General features: G+C 42.8%; 1 protein-coding gene and 1 long non-coding RNA gene across 2 annotated transcripts in view; one reads left to right on the top strand and one right to left on the bottom strand.

Annotated features, from left to right (window-relative positions):
* Positions 1 to 19210, top strand: part of LOC113845395 (uncharacterized) — a 120871-nt gene that overhangs the window by 26439 nt on the left and 75222 nt on the right. The gene's annotated exons all lie outside the window — the stretch shown is intronic.
* On the bottom strand, positions 7808 to 17462 carry LOC119715011 (butyrophilin subfamily 3 member A2-like). The gene is made up of 8 exons (XM_072032083.1): positions 17387 to 17462; positions 15757 to 16113; positions 14054 to 14338; positions 13043 to 13141; positions 12618 to 12644; positions 9854 to 9874; positions 9644 to 9670; positions 7808 to 8346 (listed from the first exon to the last, which is right to left on the bottom strand). Exons 1-8 carry the CDS (start codon positions 17460 to 17462, stop codon positions 7808 to 7810), a joined length of 1431 nt encoding a protein of 476 aa, XP_071888184.1.

Below are 19210 nucleotides of genomic sequence, written 5' to 3'. Positions count from 1 at the left end.
GCCATGTGGTGGCAAGTGCCTCCGTCCCTTCTCACCCCTCCAGCCTGGGGCCGTGTCTCACCGGGGACATGCAGGATGCGGCCAGCACTGAGGGCAGAGCTCCTTACTCGGTTGCTGTCATCTTTGAGCTGGTATCCACACATGTACATCCCCTCGCTCCCCTGGGTGACCTTCAGAGTGATGGTGTAGATCAGTTTTCCTAGTTGCCCTTTCAGGCTGTGTGCCTCCATCCTGTCCTTGCAGAATACAATTCGGGTAGGGGCTGAATGACCATCAATGGTACAGTGAAGTGAAAACGATTCCCCTTCCTGAGCACTGGAGGTGTTCAGGAAGAGGGCCGGAGCTGTGAGGTCACCTGGAGAGACAGTGCAGGGATTCCCTATGCAGCTTTATTGACGGCAAAGATGCAAAGTGACCGGGATCCCAAATGGTGCAAAGTCTCTTGTCCAGGTCTTCAGACATGGAGAACAAATCCCCTCTCCCTTCCCGTGTCCACCCCCGACGCATCTCCCTTCTGCCACCCATCCCCACTCTCACCATCACGTGCGGAGTTGCAAATGTCCTGAGTGGTCAAGACAGCACCTGCAGCATGGGGCAGAGGGGGCTTTGCTTAGAGGGGAAGTGACCTGGCTCACCCCCACCTCGCTACCCACATTTCCCTTGCTAGATCCTGGATGAGAAGTCTCCTTCCTACCTGCATGTCTCCTTCCAGAAACTACTTCACGTCCACCCTTAGCAACCATTCCAATTTGCTCTGGATGTGTTTCCTGTTCCACATTAAGTCCCATAGCTCCCCAAAGCATCCAGCATTCTGAAAGTCTCGCTCTAAGACTCCAGACAACTTTTTAGTGCTGGAGAAAAGGGCCCCTTGCAAGATCTGTATCATAGCTGGAGGAAGCCATCCCCATCCTGCTTTCCCCCAGATAATTCTGCCCCACACTGCTGCATGCGTGCCCTGCACACACACTGTCCCCTCCTTCCCCGTGCCCAGCATGGGCCTGTCCTACCCCCAGCAGCAGCCCTTCCGCCCTCAGCCCCCACCCCCAGCAATGCCCCAACTCACAGAGTGCCAGCAGCAGGACGGCAGGGCCAGAAGGAGACAGCCTTGCCCATGGCGCCTGCCCCAGCATCTTTTGGGGCACTGCTTTTGGGGAGCATCGTCTGCTTCAGGTGTCTGCTTTTCTCTGGGCTGGGGACAGTGGGACAGAGGCTTGCAGTGTAGCCAGAACCCGTACTGTGGGCTTTCTGTGGCTGCCTGAGCCTGGACCACACTAAAAGGTTCTCATCAGTGAGGGTCCTGCCACAGCCCCTGCTGTATCCGTTGTATTTTGAGAGCCCCCACTGTTATTTTTGTCCTCTCAGACACCACAGCACACGTGGCTTCTATTTGTATCTCAGGGGCAGCATTCTCTCTGCAATGCCCTCCTGATCATTATCCCAACACTGCTCACTGCTTTGCCTTCGTCTGACCATGTCACTCTGGCATCACCAGCTGGGTAGATGAAGGGAGATCCGTGGATGTCATCTACCTAGACTTTAGCAAGACTTTGGATACTGTCTCCTAGACATCCTGCTAGCAAAGCTGAGAAAGTGTGGGATGGATGAGTGGGCAGTAAGATGGGTTGAGAACTGGCTGACTGGCCAAGCTCAGAAGGTGGTGATCAGCAACGCAGAGTCCGGCTGGATACCTGTGACTAGTGGTGTTCCCCAAGTATTTGGACTGGGTCTGGTCTTGTTCAATATCTCCATCGATGACCTTGGTGAAGGAACCTCAGTAAGTACGCCGATGATACCAAGCTGGGAAGGGTAGCTGACATACCTGAAGTCTGTGGTGCCATTCAGCAAGACAGGCTGGAGAGCTGGGCAGGAAGAAATCAAATGAAGTTTAACAAGAGCAAGCATAGAGTCCTGCACCTGAGAAGGAACAACCACATGTATCAGTACTGGCAGGGGGACAACCTGCTGGAGAGGAGCTCTGCAGAGAAGGACCTGGGTGTACTGGTACATGATAGGTTAGCCATGAGCCAGCAGTGTGCCCTGGTGGCTAAGAAGGCCAATGGGATCCTGGCGTGCAGTAAAAGGAGCGTGGACAGTGGGGTAAGGGAGGTGATCCTCCCCCTCTACTCTGCCCTGCTCCAGCCTCACCTGGAGTACTGTGTCCAGTTCTGGGTTCCCCACTACAAAAAAGACAGAGATCTCCTGGGAAGAGTCCAGCTGAGGGCCACTGTCCTGATTTCAGTTAGGATAGAGTTAATTTTCCTCCTAGTAGCTGTTAGGGTGCTGTGTTTTGGATTAGGATGAGAAAAGTGTTGATAACACGTTGATGTTTTAATTGTTGCAGAGCAGTGCTTACACCAAGAGCATTTCAGCTTCTCGCTCTGTTCTGCCAGTGGGCAGGTTGGTGTTGCAGCAAGAGCCGGGAGGGGACAGACCCAGAACAGCTGACCCAAAGTGGACAAAGGGGTATCCCAGACCCTCTGATGTCATGCTAAATAATGTATCGTGGTGGTTGCCTGGGTGGGGGGGGGCTGTATTGCTCAGGGATAGGCTGGGTATCTGTCAGCGGGTGGTGTGTAATTGCATTGTGTTATCACTTGTTTTGTACACATTATTATTAGTAGTACTATTATTATCACTATTGTTATTATTATAGATATTATAATAATTATTATTATTATTTTCCTGTCTTAATAACCTGTCCTTATCTCAACCCACAGGCTTCATTTTCCTGTTTCTCTCCCCCATCCCAGAGAGGGATGGGGGAGGGTGAGTGAATGGCTTTGTGGTGTTTAGATGTCAGGTGGGTTAAACTACAATAGCCGCAAGGATGATATTGGGCTTGGAGCATCTTCCGTATGAGGAGAGGCTGATGTCGCTTGGCCTGTTCAGCCTGGAAAAGGGGAGGCTGAGGGGAGACCTCATTGCAGCCTAAAGCTTCCTCATGAGAGGGAGTGGAGGAGAAGGTGACAATCTATTCTGCATTCAGCATTCTGAAGGTCTCGCTCTAAGTGCTGCATGTCTGCCCCGCACACACCGTGTTCCATCCTCCCCTGTGCCCACCACGGGCTTGTCCTACCCCCAGCAGCAGCCCTTCAGCCCTCAGCCCCCACCCCCAGCAATGCCCCAACTCACAGAGCACCAGCAGCAGGATGGCAGGGCCAGGAGGAGACAGCCTTGCCCATGGCGCCTGCCCCGGCATCTTTTTGGGCACTGATTTTAGGGAGCAGCTTCTGCTTCAAGTTTCTGCTTTGCTGTTAGCTGGGGACAGTGGGACAATGGCCTAAAGTGCAGGTGAGACATGTGCTGTGGGCTTTCTGTGGCCACCTGAGCCTTGCCCACAGCAGAAGCTCTCATCAGAGTGGGTCTGGTCTCAGCCCCTGCTATATCTGTTGCATTTGTTGAGCCCCCGCTTTTATTTCTGTCCTCTCAGACACCACAGCACGTGTGGTTTTTACCTGTATCTCATGAGCAACATCCTTGCAAAACCCTCCTGCTCTGTTTCACAGAATCAGAATCACAGAATTTCTAGGTTGGAAGGGATATCAAGATCATCGAGTCTAACCTCTGACCTAACATTAACAAGTCCTCCACTAAACCATATCACTAAGTTCTACATCTAAAAGTCTTTTAAAGACCTCCAGGGATGGTGACTCAACTACTTCCCTGGGCAGCCTGTTCCAATGTCTAACAACCCTTTCAGTAAAGAAGTTCTTCCTAACATCTAACCTAAAACTCCCCTGGCGCAACTTAAGCCCATTCCCCCTCGTCCTGTCACCAGGCACATGGGAGAACAGTCCAACCCATAGCTCGCTACAGCCTCCTTTAATGTACTTATAAAGAGTGATAAGGTTGCCCCTGAGCCAGCTCCCTCAGCCGCTCCTCGTAGAACTTGTTCTCCAAGCAGTGAGCAGTTCTCAAAGCAGTGAGCAGTGTTTCCTAACACTGCTCACTGCTTTGAGAACTGCTTTGAGAGCAGTGTTTCCCAACACTGCTCACTGCTTTGCCCTCTTCTGACCACGTCACTCCCCTTTTCTTCAATGTTTGTACAAATGATGCTGACAGGGGATTCCTGCACCAAGTCCAAAGTGATATTAGAGATTTGGGGCATTTATCAAGGCTGCAGGCAGCGTTGCCCTTTGTCTTGATGGGGAGGGCAAGGGGTGTGAGGAGGTGAAGCACTAGGAGTAGAAGTCAACAATTGGTTGTGGAGCTGTTGTTGGCAGCAGGGTCTGGGGTTCTCTTACCATGGGATAGTTGGATCTGCGAGGGTTGAGATAACAACAGATTTGTCCTGTAAATTTGTGGAAGACTCCTCTTCATTCTCTTTGAACAGAAGGTACTTTTTGGGAAGACAATGTGTTTTTTTTTGTTTTCTTTTCTATTTTTTTTTCTCTTTCTTTGTATGTGATCTATCCCATGGACGACATTCATGGCTCTTAAAAGGGGTTTGGAGCCATAGTGTGAGGACAGGGAGGTGTTGGAGTGCTTTGTGATCCAGGGACCTCTACCTGGAACAGCAATACAACAAAAAGGGGCTTGGAATGGCCCCAGGGAAGAGACCTCTTTGATGCTGTTCAAGACACAGTGGTGGGAAGGTGGCTTGCCTAGCAATTACCCAGCAGCAGAGGCATGGGTGAGGGCATGTGGGTGCACCAGGTCTCGTCCCCCTTAAGCAAAACCTTCTGTGCCCCATGGTGAAGGCACTGGCATGACCACACAGGACCTCTGCAGATCTCCAGGTGAGTGTGACCATGGGAACGGGTGGCAAAAGGGAGAGGTGTGTGTGCTGAAGATGGGAAGAGAGAGGAGTTTTGTTCCCTGAGTGTGAACACCCCAAAAGGAATCTCTTTCCTGTGAGGCACACAAAGCATTTTGCAGCTCTGCTGCCCCTCCTGCTTCAAAGAGAGGAATCCCTGCTCCATCTCTTTAGGTGGCCTCCTGGCTCGTGCTCTTGTGTTGAACACCATCAGGGTACAAGATGAATAAGTAATTTTGGTTCAGTGCTCCTCCTGTGCTGCACTTACGGGGTTCTCCTATCTCTATAGTATCACCTCTGCTGCAGAAAAGGGGCTCTGCAGGGCCTATGCACAGAGAGCAAGGTCTGGGGATATGGATGGACCCTGGGCTGTGACACTACTGCTCCAAGCTGTACCTCTCTCCTTTAGAAACCTATGTCTGGGAATTTACATGAGCTGGCTTGTTCATGGGGATGGGGTCTCAGCATGGCTGGTCCCCACACCCACAGCCCATCCTTGCACAAAGGGGTTTTCGCCATCCCACAGCAACACCTGCAAGGATCTGGAAGGAGCCACGGTGTCCCCACTGTGGGCTGAGCCATTCCATGTTGCCCTTGACAAAGTTGTTCAATGCCCCATCCAAACTGGCCTTAAACACTTCCAGGGATGGGGCATTCACCACTTCTTGGGGGCTACTGTCATCTGAGAAGCTCCAGAGTACCAGAAATAAACACTTCGGTGGGGCAGATCTCATGTGGAGGAGACCCATACCCTTCTGGGTTGCATTGTATGGCAGTCTGGGGTTTCTCTAATGTCACTAAAAGTTTGTATGTGGGTGGCTTAGTCAAGGCTGTGGTGTCCTTATCATGATCTCAATAGTATTACAGATTATAAAGTTGGGGTTAGGATTAAAATATCTTTTTTTTTTTTTTTCAGCTTTAGCTTAAACCACACTTACTCAAAAGATTTATTGTTTGCATTGTTCTCCTTGGCCATGATGTTGTTGAGATCAGTTCTGCACTGGGGACAGAGGAAAGACCCTGGTCATTACTAGTTGAAACATAATGGTTTTGCACTTGAAACAGAAAAAAAAAAAAAAAAGTATTATATTTGGGCTCTGATCAGAACTATCTGGCACTCCTATGATATCCTTCCAGTGTGTCTTCAGTACCTCCGTGGGGCACAGCAGGCTGGGAAGGGTAGCTGAAAGAACGGGGGCAAGTGAAAATCCAAATAATTTCCCTAGGAGATTGCTTCAGAATGCCTTTATTGTCAGCATTTGCACATAGGTCTGCATTGTGCTCATCAAGGCTGGGAGTCAAGGCTCATGATCTGGGGGTGTGCGCTTGCTGCAGAAAATAAGAAATTATCTTTTGTGCTAAACATAAGCAGGCACCTCAAAGGAAGAAGAGCCACCCTCAGGCGAAGAACCTCAAGGCAAAAAGCAAGCACCGCATTTATTGAGGTCTGGGATCTCTAGTAAGACAGGACATTGAATTCCCAATGAGAAGAAGTGCTTGCGATTGCATGACTTTCTCCAGATGTTTACAGAAAAGCCTCATCTGTCTCTTCATCCTGGGTTTGGTGAGCACTTTCTGCCTGGTGGAGACCATGTCTGTGTTTGCCATCTGGTTGGCAGCTGATAGGTGAACCCATCTCCTGAATGGGGGGGATATTCCACCCTCCCTGCTCACCCTGCCCATGCAAACTGCCTCACCATACCTTGACTGCCACGCCACATTCTCTTTGTCCACCCTGTTCGCCGCGCTCCTGGTCACTTGCACTCACTAGGGACTGTCTTTGTATGACAGAGGGGGGTGCTGCTGGTTCTGCCCAAGCCTCGTTTGCTGCCCTTGCGAAGGCTTCTGGGTCCTGGTGGCTTCCTCGGCTGCCTCGTGTGGCCTTGAACCAGAAAACACCTTGCATACAACGATCCCCCACTCCACTGCAGAACGCGTCTGCCCCAGAGCTGACTGCCTCGGAGAGAGTTTTAAAACCATTCCCCCTTATCCTATCACTATCTGCTGCATCAAAAAGTTTCTCTCCACCTTTTTGATGTGACTCCTTTAAGTACTGAAAGGCTGCAATGAGGTCTCCCCAGAGCCTTCTCTTCTCCAGGCTGAATATCTCCAGTTCTCTCAGACTTTCTTCAGAGATGTGCTCCAACCTTCTCATCATCTTTATGGCCCTCCTCTAACAGGTCCAAATCCTTTTTGGGCTGGGAGCTTCAGACCTGGATGCAGGAATCCAAGTGGGGCCTCACAAGGGTAGAGCAGAGGAGCACAGTCAGCTCCCTCGACATGCTGGCCACTCCTCTTGATGCAGTCCAGGATTTGGTTGGCTTTCTGAGCTGCAAGCACACGCTGCAGGTTCATGTCAAGCTTCTCAAAGCAAGGTATGCTCAATACCCTGCCAAATCCTAGCAGATCTTTGGAAAATATCTATCTTTTAATGATTTATCTTATCATAGATCTTCTAATGAGCTTAATATTTAAAATAAAAGTTTTCAAAAAGGTACTTTTCTTCAAGGAAGATTTATTTATTTTTTTGTTATAAAGATGGTGAAATTTAACTTGCCTAAGTTTACAGATGACATTGAACTTAAATGCAGAACAGGGAGAACAAGTCATGTTGCCTAGAGGTAGGTGCTGTTTGAGATGCTTCCAGCTGACAGTTATGACAAAAATAAAAATTAAAAAAAAAAAAGAAGAAAAAAATGTAAACCCTTGTAGAGCAAACTCTAGAAAAGATAGACTATATAGCACCACCTAAATTACTACTCTCTTCAATCAACTGAACCTGTTGCTGTACTCATAAGACTGTCATGTCCTGTAAAGGGAGCTCAAATAGCTACCAGAGTTTCTGTATCTGATCCCAGTCTTGTTTATATTACCCGTTTCTTGTTTTCTTTCTTAATTTTTCTTCCTGTTTTAAACACAAGTCTCTTCTCCTTACATTACTATTACAATTACTTCAGTAATTTTATATTACTGAAATATCAGTTCTCAAATTTTCTGTTTTACTTCCAAGTGAACTGTCTTTCCCTAATCCATTAAATGTGAGAGTGCAACTTATGGAGCCTTTAATGGAACAGGAATTTTTTGCTGATGGCAAACAGGTTTGACTATCCCTTCCTCTTTAGACAGAAATGGGTAAAACATTTCTGCATGTTCCTTTCCAAGGCTTAGAGGGATTTTCACTATGATATTCTTCTGCTCTACTTCATAAAATTTGATTTGTGCTTCCTCCAAGTCCAGAAGCACACCAATCACTGAGCAACTCATACTCTTCTTCTCAATCTTGCTGTTTTCCTTGCTAGAGAATAACTCTCCCTGGGATCTGTGCAGAGCCCAGAAGTCCTCACCAGCATTTGTCCCTTCTTCTTCTTGCCTCTCTTTCTCCCTCACCACCCCCAGCACCCAATTCTGCTGCTGGTCCACCTCCACCTCCCAGTAGTGTTTCCCAGCTGCAAACCCTTCCTTCCCCACCAGAACAGGGACTGTTGAGGGACTGCTCAGGCTTTCAGGCTCAGATGAGGTGTCCTCAACTTTTGGAGTCCTCGGCACTGGGAGCTCTAGGACTCGGCAGTCAGGATTCACATCAATGAACACTGGAGGAGAAAACAAGAAGAAACCAGTGAGCAGAGCCACTCAGGGACCTGTCTCTGTAGGGGACTATGGGCTGAAATCTCTGAGGGTCTGAGCAGTCCTGGTGTGATTCAACAAAGAATTGAAACATTCCCCCAAACAGGGCATGCAATGGTCACTGAGGAAGCAACAGGTACCTTCAGAGCTCTCATAGCCATGTACTCTCTTGGGGTATAAGTCCAGACGACTCTCTCTCTCATCACTCAATTTACAATAAATTTCTTGCTTTCTCTTTTCCATGTTACCATCCATCCTCTCTGGAATGGTGTCCACACACAACCCTCTCCTTTGACTCTTTTCAGCAACTTCTTTTCTCAGTCTTCCCAACTACCTAGGCCTCAACTTCCTAGCCTCATTTCCTTTTATCCAACACAGGTGATGGCATGTTCCTGTGACTCCAGCTGAGCCTACCAGTCTCTAAAGTCATGGCATTTTTATGTCAGGGTAACTTGGACAGATGGAAACCCCCTTTTCGTAGAATTATAGAATCAGACTCATAGAATGGCTCAGGTTTGAAGGGACCTTAAAGATCATCTAACTTCAGCCCCTTGACATATTCAGGGGTGACACCCACTAGATCAGGTTGGCCAAAGTCCCCTTCAGCCTGGCCTTGAACACCTCAAGGGATGGGGCATCCAAAACTCTTGGCAACCTGTTGCAGTGCCATACTACCCTTGCATTGAAGAATTTCTTCCTAATGGCTAATCTAAATCTATTCTCTTTTAGTTTGAGACTCTTTCCCTTTGTCCTATCATTATCTACCTCAGTAAAGAGTCCTTCTCCATCTTTTTTTATAAAACCTTAAGTACTGAAAGGTCTCAATGAGGTCACCCCAGAGCCTTCTTTTCTCTGGGCTGAACATCTCCAGCTCTCTCAGCCTTTCTTCAGAGGAGATGTGCTTCAGCCCTCTGATCATCTTTGTGGCTCTCCTTTGGACTCAAACAGGTCCACATCCTTCTTGTGCTGGGGGACACAAACCTGGACGTAGTACACCAGGTGGGGCTTCACGAGGGCAGAGCGGAGGGGGACAATCACCTCTCTTGACCTGCTGGTTACTCCTCTTTTGTTGCAGCCCAGGGTGCATTTTTCCTTCTGGGCTACAAGTGTGCACTGCTGGCTCATGTAGAGACGTTAGTCCACTAGAATCCCCTAATCCTTCTCCACGGGGCTGCTCTCAATGTGTTCTTCTCCCAGTCTGTACTCCTGTTTGGGATTGCCCTGACCTATGTGCAGCTCACGCCCTTTTTCCTGTCAGTTTACCTGCATGGCTCCGGGCTTCCCAGAAGTCTGCAGAAAGGAAAGAGACAATAGCACTTTATGGTTCTGTAGGGCAGTTAGATACTTTTCAGCCTATATTATTTCTGCCTTATGCTTGTATTGTTATGACTCTGATTCAGTCCCAGGGTTGACTTTATTCTACCTAAAGTAGCAGTGCATATTGCGATAAAATATAATTTTTAAAGCACTTACCCAAGTCATCTTTTAGTCGATCTGAAAGGAAAAGATGTTCTAGTTATTGACACTAATTTTGTGAGGGTTTTTCTCTCTTCTGGTTCAGCTTTTTAAAGTTAGACAAACCCACAGTATAGAAGACAAGCTGAAGTACAAGTCAATATTAGTCCTTTTTTGTATTTCTGCAGTTGGAATTTTTGGGACTTGGTTGCAAGGTGAAGGACACAAACTTGGCCTCTACAGTCTCAATTTATTTGCATTTAACAAGCATTTTAGAGTATATTATGTCAGCCCATGGGGTGGCATGGAGAAAATTAATTCCTTCTTTGTTGTCAATTCCATGATTTGGGTAGACATGATATATAATGAAACAACTCATACAATGTTATGGGTGTCTGTAAATTTATTGTTGTTTTACGTATAAAAGCTTCTTGCAAGGAGGATTATTCACACTTCAGGTAGGTATCATAGAATGCCTTGTTATACCTGTTTTGGAGGGGGAAATATAACTGCACTGTGATGAGATATTGGCATTACTCTCACCCCCAGAGATGACACAATCAGACAGACCTGAAAATTTTCTTTATTTTTTGTAAAGTTCACAAAAATATAACATTTATACAAGATGTTTTCTTACCGAGTTGCTTTATGTTCTCATAGGTTGCTGCAAAAGAATAGCTTTAATAAGTGAAATGAAATCACAAGGAGATTTCTCACTCTCCAAGTATCTTGGTGGAGGGCCAGTAAGTAATGCAGATTTAAAAAAAAAAAAAAAAAAAAAAAAGTAAACAGCATTTTCTTTAGAACTTATTTTCTAGGTTGTTAAATTTTTAAGTCAGTATTTCTCTGGAGACCAGTACATTCATTTTGTCTTTGAGATGCTAGTTACAGCTGTTTTAATGATTTGACCAGAAAGTGAGAAAGAACAACAGGTGTAAGAGCTGTTCAAGAAATCCCAGTAGAGCCTTACTGACTCCAGGCAGAAAGATTACACAGAGGCAGAAAAACATCACAAGACCCTTAGAAATAAAACCACTCTATATAGTACTTTTAGCAGTGACTAAAAATGAAGTAGAACAACCATTTAACTAGAAATAAGCTGTCATGTTTTCTAATTAAGTAGTTAATTTTCATTCTCATGTATATATCCACTTATAAATTTTGATAAAAATTGTCTTAATTGCCATGTTATATTTACCTCTTTTGAATGTGATCTTCTGTTCCTCTAAGTTGACCAATGGGAGTAAATAGAACAAAAACAGAAACAAAACCATCACTGGGCTGGACAGTTGGTTTAATTTAGAAGTTAAAAATTATCAGAGAAGTTTTAAAATTTTGTCATTGCCCTCAAGTACTAATTTCTACAAGTTCATGGGAAATGGATCTCATGGATGCTCTGAATCTTTAAATTTGTTTATTTGAATTTATCCAACATGAAATCAAGCCATAATAAATTTTCTTAAATGGAACAGAAACATCCAGAAATAATTTATATCAAAATACTGTACATCTCATTTACTTTATTGGGGATTTAAGTAGCATGCATACTAGAAGTACCAAAAGGAACATGAAAACCAGGTTCTTACCTAATTGTTCCTCCAGATTGTTTTTTTCTGAAAGAATTAATATATGGTCATTTCTGTATCTATTCCAATATCATATTTTAAAAGTGATTTTTTTTTTCTTGAATACTTTTTCTCCCATAACATTTTAACATAGGAACAGCTATAATCAACCTAATCTATTTAGTCAAGTAAAGAAGATTAAGTTGCATGGAGAATTATGAAGTCAAATGAACTCTAGGTAACTTAACACACAAATTCTGAGGAGACTTCACATCTGAAGAGATGAAATTACATCACCCTAGCCTCTTTTAGATATCTACCACATGAATGTCTCAATCTCATCTAGTTGCTTTCCATTATAGTCCATGTAGGAAATCCACACACCCCCTCTTCCCATCAAATCTCCCAAGCAATAGCTTTCTCAGGCAGCTTGAATCTGATTTCTCTCCAAATGTTCCTGGTTCCTGTACCTGATCCCAAAGAGAACAAATGAAGACACAGAGACTTCTATTATTTTAGAGGCTTCAGTAAATTGAATCTTACTAGTAAGTTGAAAGGCCAAAATGAGAAATGCCCTAGAACAGTGTATGTGATTTTATGTTTCCAAGATGTCCTGATAGTTTTCAAGGAATATTTACCTGTTTTAAGATCATTCCTCTTTTTTTCTGAGGATAAAACAACACACACACACATAAACATTAGTTATTTAACTAAGCATTCATTATCTAAAAACAATAGAAAATTAATGATATCAGTCAAAAGTCTGAAATGCTATTTGGAAGTTGAACCCATGGGCACTGTGGAACAACTAAAACATTCTACCATAGGTATATTTCATTACCAGAAAACTTTAGAAATGCCCAAAGAAAAATGAGCTACTGGAATGGGAAAAATGTCATGCACTTATGGAGGAAGCTCTGCTATTACCTCATCCTGTTAGAGACAAGGAGAACTTCCACATACAAGTAGGCAGACAGTTCAATAAAAAGTCTCTATATTGGATTCATTAGGTCTGTGTGTGAGTGGAAGAAGCAAAACGCCCTGATAAAGTAGCAGTGGCAGTACTTAAAGCTGATCAGTGTCCAAAACCCCCACTTCATCTTCGTGCATTCCAAAACTGAAATACTTCAATATTGATCATGACCACGTTATTATCATACTGTTTACTTTTAAAAAAAGAGTTGTGGGGTTTCATATTTAATTTTCTCATTACTCACCTGCTTTTTGTCTTCTTGTAGTACTAACTGGAAAAACAAGAAAAAACAATTATTTATTTTTTTCCCCAAGACAATGAGTCTGTTGAAAACATCATAGCATAATTCCAAAAAGAGTTTTCTTTCAAAAATCCACTACTCTGAAAGCAAAAATCATATTCTGTGCCTGTAAATATTTGTGATTACAAAAAATTATGTCTCATGGAAGTCACCTCCCTCTTAAGGATGTTCTGTTCATTCACACACATGAAGAGCCTACACATATTCAACTTTTAACTATATATCTGTCATTTTTTTCCTCTGTCCCCTTCAATTCCCATATATTTCTTTCTGAATGTGATGTTAAAATATTATTTAAGTTTTTATTAACTGCATTTGCATTGCAGATTAAAACTTCTGCATCAGCTGTTGTAGGTGGAAATACTTACCCTTCAGTTTAGCACCCACAGCAGCAATAACAGCAATACTGAAACATAAAATTGCAATGAAGGCAGTCATCCAAGGTGAAGTGGATGGAAAGAAGACATCTGTAAAACATAGAAGGTGTTACATTCAATTAATGACTGTGAAACGGCTAAGACAGGTCCAGTGGTCAAAGATATGTGTCTACTGCCATTGTATTTGCTGTAATGTATCTTTTATTATTTTATTACCTCTTCCTGTCACTCATGAAGGTTAAAGATCTCCCCTCAATTCCAAAACATCCATATACTGCTTTGCTAGGTATTCCAGGCTATCAGAGTTAATATTAATGTCCATGTGAAGGCAATCAAGCTATGATCCTACAGTGCATATGCCATATTCATTCAGACAAAGACTGCCATGGATAGAGGCATGATGGAGAAGTCACTTCTTTATAAGAAAAATGTGTTGAGCAGCCCACCTAGGTGCAGTATTTTAACTATAGAATAGATGATGTTTTCAGCAAAGAAGAGTCATCTGTAATGGTATTTCAGATGGGAAAAAAAGCTAAAGATTCCTCTCCTCTTTTGTTTTGAAATGAAATTGTCTACTTTGCAGTTGAGGAATCCAAACTGGATGGAGGCACATGCTGAACCTCAGAGTAATCATGGAGATGTCAGGGAGACAAAAGGTGATGGGAGAAGACATTCAGTATTTCCTATCAGCATGAACCAGCTGTCTCAAGTCATTTGCTGGTTATCCTGCAACATTGTAGGACCGTTGCTTTCCCCATTAGCGCTTCAAAATATTTCCCTCTCAAAATTTTCACAGTGACTGCTAATGACTGCATTAATATTTATAGCTAAAATGCATCGTGAATATAATGAGTAATCTAAAGCGTAAAGATAGATTTCTTACTATATTATCCACCTAAGCACTTGTCATTTATTTCTGTGTTGGGTGTCCAGGATCTCTCCAGGGCCAATGGAAAGACAACAGACAGGTCCTCACAGAAATTGACCCTTGTGGTTACTCACCTGATATCAGGACTTGGGATTCACGTACAGTGTTGAGTAGGTTATTGACAATTCTGCAGGAGACTTCTTTGTCAGATTCTGGTTCTAGGTTCATGGAAGTTACAACATCAAAAATGCCTGAAGGAGTCTTTGTTCTTTGGGTGATCACTTTCTCTTTCCGCGTCTGTCCTTTACTGTCCAACCAAAGTACCTCAGGCTCTGGAAACCATCCCTGTGACTTGCAGGTGAGGCCAATGCCCTGACCGACGTGACCATCCAGGAAGATGAAAGTGTCATCACCTTTAGCTATAGAACAGCAAACAAGAAAACTCCAACAAACAAGAAATTAAATGTTCTCTGAACAAACAGTGCATGATGGGAAGATCTTGCCGAGATTTACCTATAAAAACAGTGTGTGAATTCAACAGATTTGGAATTTTAGTTCTCATTAATTTGCTGGTAAATAGCTCTTGCCATGTTACATTAGAGTGGAACCTTTTGCAACATCTTTTACAGTCCTGATAAAGAAAGATCTTTGGACTGATTTTTGATATTTCCATGAACAACTTAAATTGAAATGAAGGGAGGAAGGGAGGAAGGGAGGAAGGGAGGAAGGGAGGGAGGGAGGGAGGGAGGAGAAAGAGAGAGAGAAAGAGGGAAAGAGGGAAAGAGAGAAAGGAAGAGAGAAAGGAAGAGAAAGAGAGAAAGAAAGAGAGAGAGAGAGAGAGAGAGAGAGAGAGAAAGAACGAAAGAACGAAAGAACGAAAGAACGAAAGAACGAAAGAACGAAAGAACGAAAGAACGAAAGAACGAAAGAAAGAAAGAAAGAAAGAAAGAAAGAAAGAAAGAAAAAGAAAGAAAGAAGGAAGGAAAGAAAGAAAGAAATGAAGAGAAAGAAAGAAGGAAGGAAAGAAAGAAATGAAGAGAAAGAAAGAAGGAAAGAAGGAAAGAAGGAAAGAAGGAAGGAAGGAAGGAAGGAAGGAAGGAAGGAAGGAAGGAAGGAAGGAAGGAAGGAAGGAAGGAAGGAAGGAAGGAAGGAAGGAAAGAAAGAAAGAAAGAAAGAAAGAAAGAAAGAAAGAAAGAAAGAAAGAAAGAAAGAAAGAAAGAAAGAAAGAAAGAAAGAAAGAAAGAAAGAAAAGGAAAGAGAGAAACAAAGAAGGGAGGGAGGGAGGAAAGAAGGAAGGAAGGAAGGAAGGAAGGAAGGAAGGATAGGAAGGAAGGAAGGAAGGAAGGAAGGAAGGAAGGAAGGAAGGAAGGAAGGAAGGAAGGAAGGAAGGAAGGAAGGAAGGAAGGAAGGAAGGAAGGAAGGAAGGAGAAGCATAATATCACTGGGGTGGAAATGTGCTGCTAAGAAAAAGTTGGATGACATCATCAACAGATAAAGGCTGGAGTACTGGAGGAAAAAATGAGATGAGAGAAAATGAGGGCTAGAGCAAGAGAAATACGTTGTAGTACCAAATGCAGTCACAGTCAGGCTTCAGTTACTTCATCTCTGCAAAAAAACTTGCTTGCTTTATTGCAAGATTCATTTCTGCTACCTTTAACATTTTAAAGCTGAGGTGTAAGACATGAAAACAATTTCTGTTACTATTCAAATTCTGCTGGCAAAAAAGCTAGGCTAAGGGTAGATGAAATTAATCTGACCTGTTCATACCCCACAGTCCTTACTGACATTGTAAAACTGGATGGAGGAAGAAGTAGCAAACATCTGACATTCCACTCACCTGCCACATTCAGATCAACCACCACTTCATCATACAAATTCTCCAGAAAGACACTGCAGGTATATTTCCCTTCATCAGAGAGCATGACATTTTTCAGGTGAAGAGACATGTTACCCTTATTAAATTCAGTCTGAAAGAAATTTGTCCTGCCCTGGTATGTCTCATCCTCACTAATTGGATTTTGTTTGTTTTTTCCATCATAGGTGGTCACAAAAATTCTCTGGGATTTTCCAATAAATATCCACTCAACAAAAAGTCTCTCAGGGGTTGTCTTAGCTTCCAGCTGACAGGGCAAGGTGACTCCTTTCCCAATGACTCCAATAACAGGATTGTCAGGAGGTATAATTTTAAACTGGCCTGCAAGAAGACATAGATGTAAATATTGAGTGTCACTGATGTTCTCATTAACACTTCCAATAGGAAACTGTAATATTGGATTTGTGAATGTAATAAAAAGTAACTATTCTATACAGTTCATCAGAAAATTCTGTCAATCAGGATGTTATCTCAAGAGCAAGTTCTGTAATCTCACACTGTAAAATCAGGGACTAGTGAAACCAAACAAAATGTAGTGGAAGACATCCCATAGCAGTAATCAGATCACATCTCTGTAGGTCCACATGAGCGTATAAAAGCACTTTGTGTGTGTGTGTGTGTGTTTTTCCATTCCCTGCCATCCTTCATCACTACCACTTATCTCCTCAGAGCGTAGTATAACCTCAGGGAGGTGTTGTTAGAAATACTGAGCTCAGCTTGTAAGCAAGTTCAGAGGTAGCAAAGACATGTCTACCATGCAGAAAGTAAAGATCATTTTGTGAAGCTGGAATTCAAAAGGTGAGAGTCTGCTGTTTACCTAACATCAGATGTGTATAATATTCACACTAGGACGACTGTGTTTAGTGATGAAATACACCACAGTAAGTACATTTCATTTCACATATAGTCTATTTTTTGAAATATAGTCATTTATGAAAAAAATAAATCTTGATGTTTAACAGCAAAAATACCATTGGCCCTTTACAGTTTACTTTCCTATTCAGCCACTCTAAAATGGGCAGCTCTTGGCTTTCTCAGCTTGATAAAGTGACAGGGACAGCTGAGCTGAAACAAAAACAAAAACAGAAACAAAAAGCACAACAACTCCAAAACGGAGAATTGAAAGTCCCTTATAAACAGGAATGTAAGGCCAGTAAATCTAATTTTAATCTTATATTGAAGATTTAAATGAGTCTTTAACATTGCTTAGACATTGTATAATGTGCATGAATGGAGTATATTACGATTTCATATAATCCTACTCTTTGTTTCAGCTTCAGAAAATGAGTGGAGGGAATGGTGTGTGTCTATATAAAAAGTATAGCTACAAATATATTGCAAAATAAAATACTCATTGACAAACAACACACAAGTCTATAATTTCTCTTCTCTTCTCTTCTCTTCTCTTCTCTTCTCTTCTCTTCTCTTCTCTTCTCTTCTCTTCTCTTCTCTTCTCTTCTCTTCTCTTCTCTTCTCTTCTCTTCTCTTCTCTTCTCTTCTCTTCTCTTCTCTTCTCTTTTTTCTCTCTTCAGCTGCTCTGAAAATTATTGTCTTTTTAAAATCAAATTCGGATTAGAACAGAACACAGACTTACCTGTGACCAAATGAGCTATCTGTAGAAAAATCATAATGTGAAGAGTCATTGCATACTGAAATCTGGAACCCATCATTCGGAAGACATCAATAAGCAACACTTGCAGGCCAAATCTTACCAGATTCCTGTAATATTTTCAAGCACAGAATGGAAAATTAGAAGACTGACACAAGAACCAGTGCCATGTTTACATATGTATGTGTATTTATGTCACTGTATATGGAGTGACACAAGGACGAATCCTTAAAAGTATTTAGGATGAATCCTAACTTGAATGAAACTAAGACAGTGAATGAATAAGCTGTTTTTATTGGAAGATGATCAATTAATTTATGCTTCCAAGACTTTTACTTGCTAACAGAGAAAGAGTGATATTTCTGAGACTTAGAAGGACATTATATTGGATCTTAAGTGCATTTCACAGGCCTGACCTCCAAGGGTCCCTTACAGACTATGCGTTCAGGGAACCTCTAGTCTGGATGCCAACATATTTTCTAGATGATGAGAGACTAAATATATATCCAACAAGATGTATCTAACTTCAGGCAAGTGACACCATGAGGCAGGCAGAAGTCATACAAAAAGCAACTTCATTTCTAAGTCCCACTAAAAGACACCTGTTCTGCACTGAAATTCCATATACTGTTTCTCTACTTAATCCTGCTTGGTGAAAACTTCTGTTGTTGTTAATTTCCTGATGGAGAAAGGAGCTAGGGTTTCTAGAAATAATGTTTAAAAATGCCAGAAGAAAACAACAACAACAAAATCATGTTTTTTTCTTTTGTGAATAAAATACTTAAGTATTTCTAACAGTAGCAGACTCATGTGCTGTTTAAAATCAAGAACTGCAAGCATTCAGCTTGGGAAATACCTAATGAATTAGCTTTTAAATTGTTATTCCAGGCCTATACATTCAGTAAAAGTAGCTATGAGTAGAACTGATCTCCTTTCTATGAGCTAACTAACTATATACAGATCCTTGGATAGAAATATATAGGTCAGACAAAGTGACGTATTGAGTTACTGTAAAGAAATTCAGAGATGATACAGAATCACAGAATCACAGAGTCATCTAGGTTGATAGAGACCTTCAAGATCACCTAGTCCAACCTCTGACCTAACACTAACCAGTCCTCCATTAAACCATATCACTAAGGTCTAAATCTAAGTGTCTTTTAAAGACCTCCAGGGATGGTGACTCAACCACTTCCCTGGGCAGCCCATTCCAATGCTTAACAACCCTTTCAGTACAGAAGTTTTTCCTAATATCCAACTTAAACCTCCCCTGGCGCAACTTTCTCCCATTCCCCCTCGTTTTGTCACCAGGCATGTGGGAGAATAGACCAATCCCCACCTCACTACAGCCTCCTTTAATGTACCTATAGAGTGAAATAGGGTCTCCCCTGAGCCTCCTTTTCTCCAGGCTGAACAAACCCAGCTCCCTCAGCCATTTCTCGTAAAACTTGTTCTCAAGACCCCTCACCAGCTTCGTCGCCCTTCTCTGGACTTTCTTGAGCACCACCATGTCCTTCTTGCAGTGAGGGGCCCAAAACTGAACACAGTACTTGCGGTGCAGCTTTGCCAGAGCCGAGTACAGGGGGACAATCACTTCCCTAGACCTGCTGGCCACTGACATACAGTCAGTGATACACTGACATGCAAATCTAGGAATCTCACCCATTGTTTATATATACATATATACATATATATATATATATAATATAAAATGTAAGTACCTTCCCCTGATCAGAGCTTTCCCTATGAGCTCTAGAAATAATTTAGTCCAGCCAAGGCTACTTATAGTACAGACTCACATAAATGTGC

Source organism: Anas platyrhynchos, chromosome 36 (genome assembly GCF_047663525.1).
Source record: "Anas platyrhynchos isolate ZD024472 breed Pekin duck chromosome 36, IASCAAS_PekinDuck_T2T, whole genome shotgun sequence".
NCBI classification, from domain to species: domain Eukaryota; kingdom Metazoa; phylum Chordata; class Aves; order Anseriformes; family Anatidae; genus Anas; species Anas platyrhynchos.
The sequence above is the reverse complement of the archived record's forward strand: the minus strand, read 5'-3'. Positions and strand labels throughout refer to the sequence as shown.

What these genes read in the sequence shown, in the direction of transcription:
- LOC119715011 (XM_072032083.1), bottom strand. Translation starts at nt 17,462, where the DNA reads ATGATGGGTTCCAGATTTCAGTATGCAATGACTCTTCACATTATGATT. An exon ending in GATAGCTCATTTGGTCACAG is followed by an intron (nt 16,114 to 17,386) that starts GTAAGTCTGTGT and finishes GTCTTCTTGCAG; the next exon opens with GCCAGTTTAAAATTATACCT. An exon ending in TACAAGAAGACAAAAAGCAG is followed by an intron (nt 9,875 to 12,617) that starts GTGAGTAATGAG and finishes TTTTCCTTTCAG; the next exon opens with ATCGACTAAAAGATGACTTG.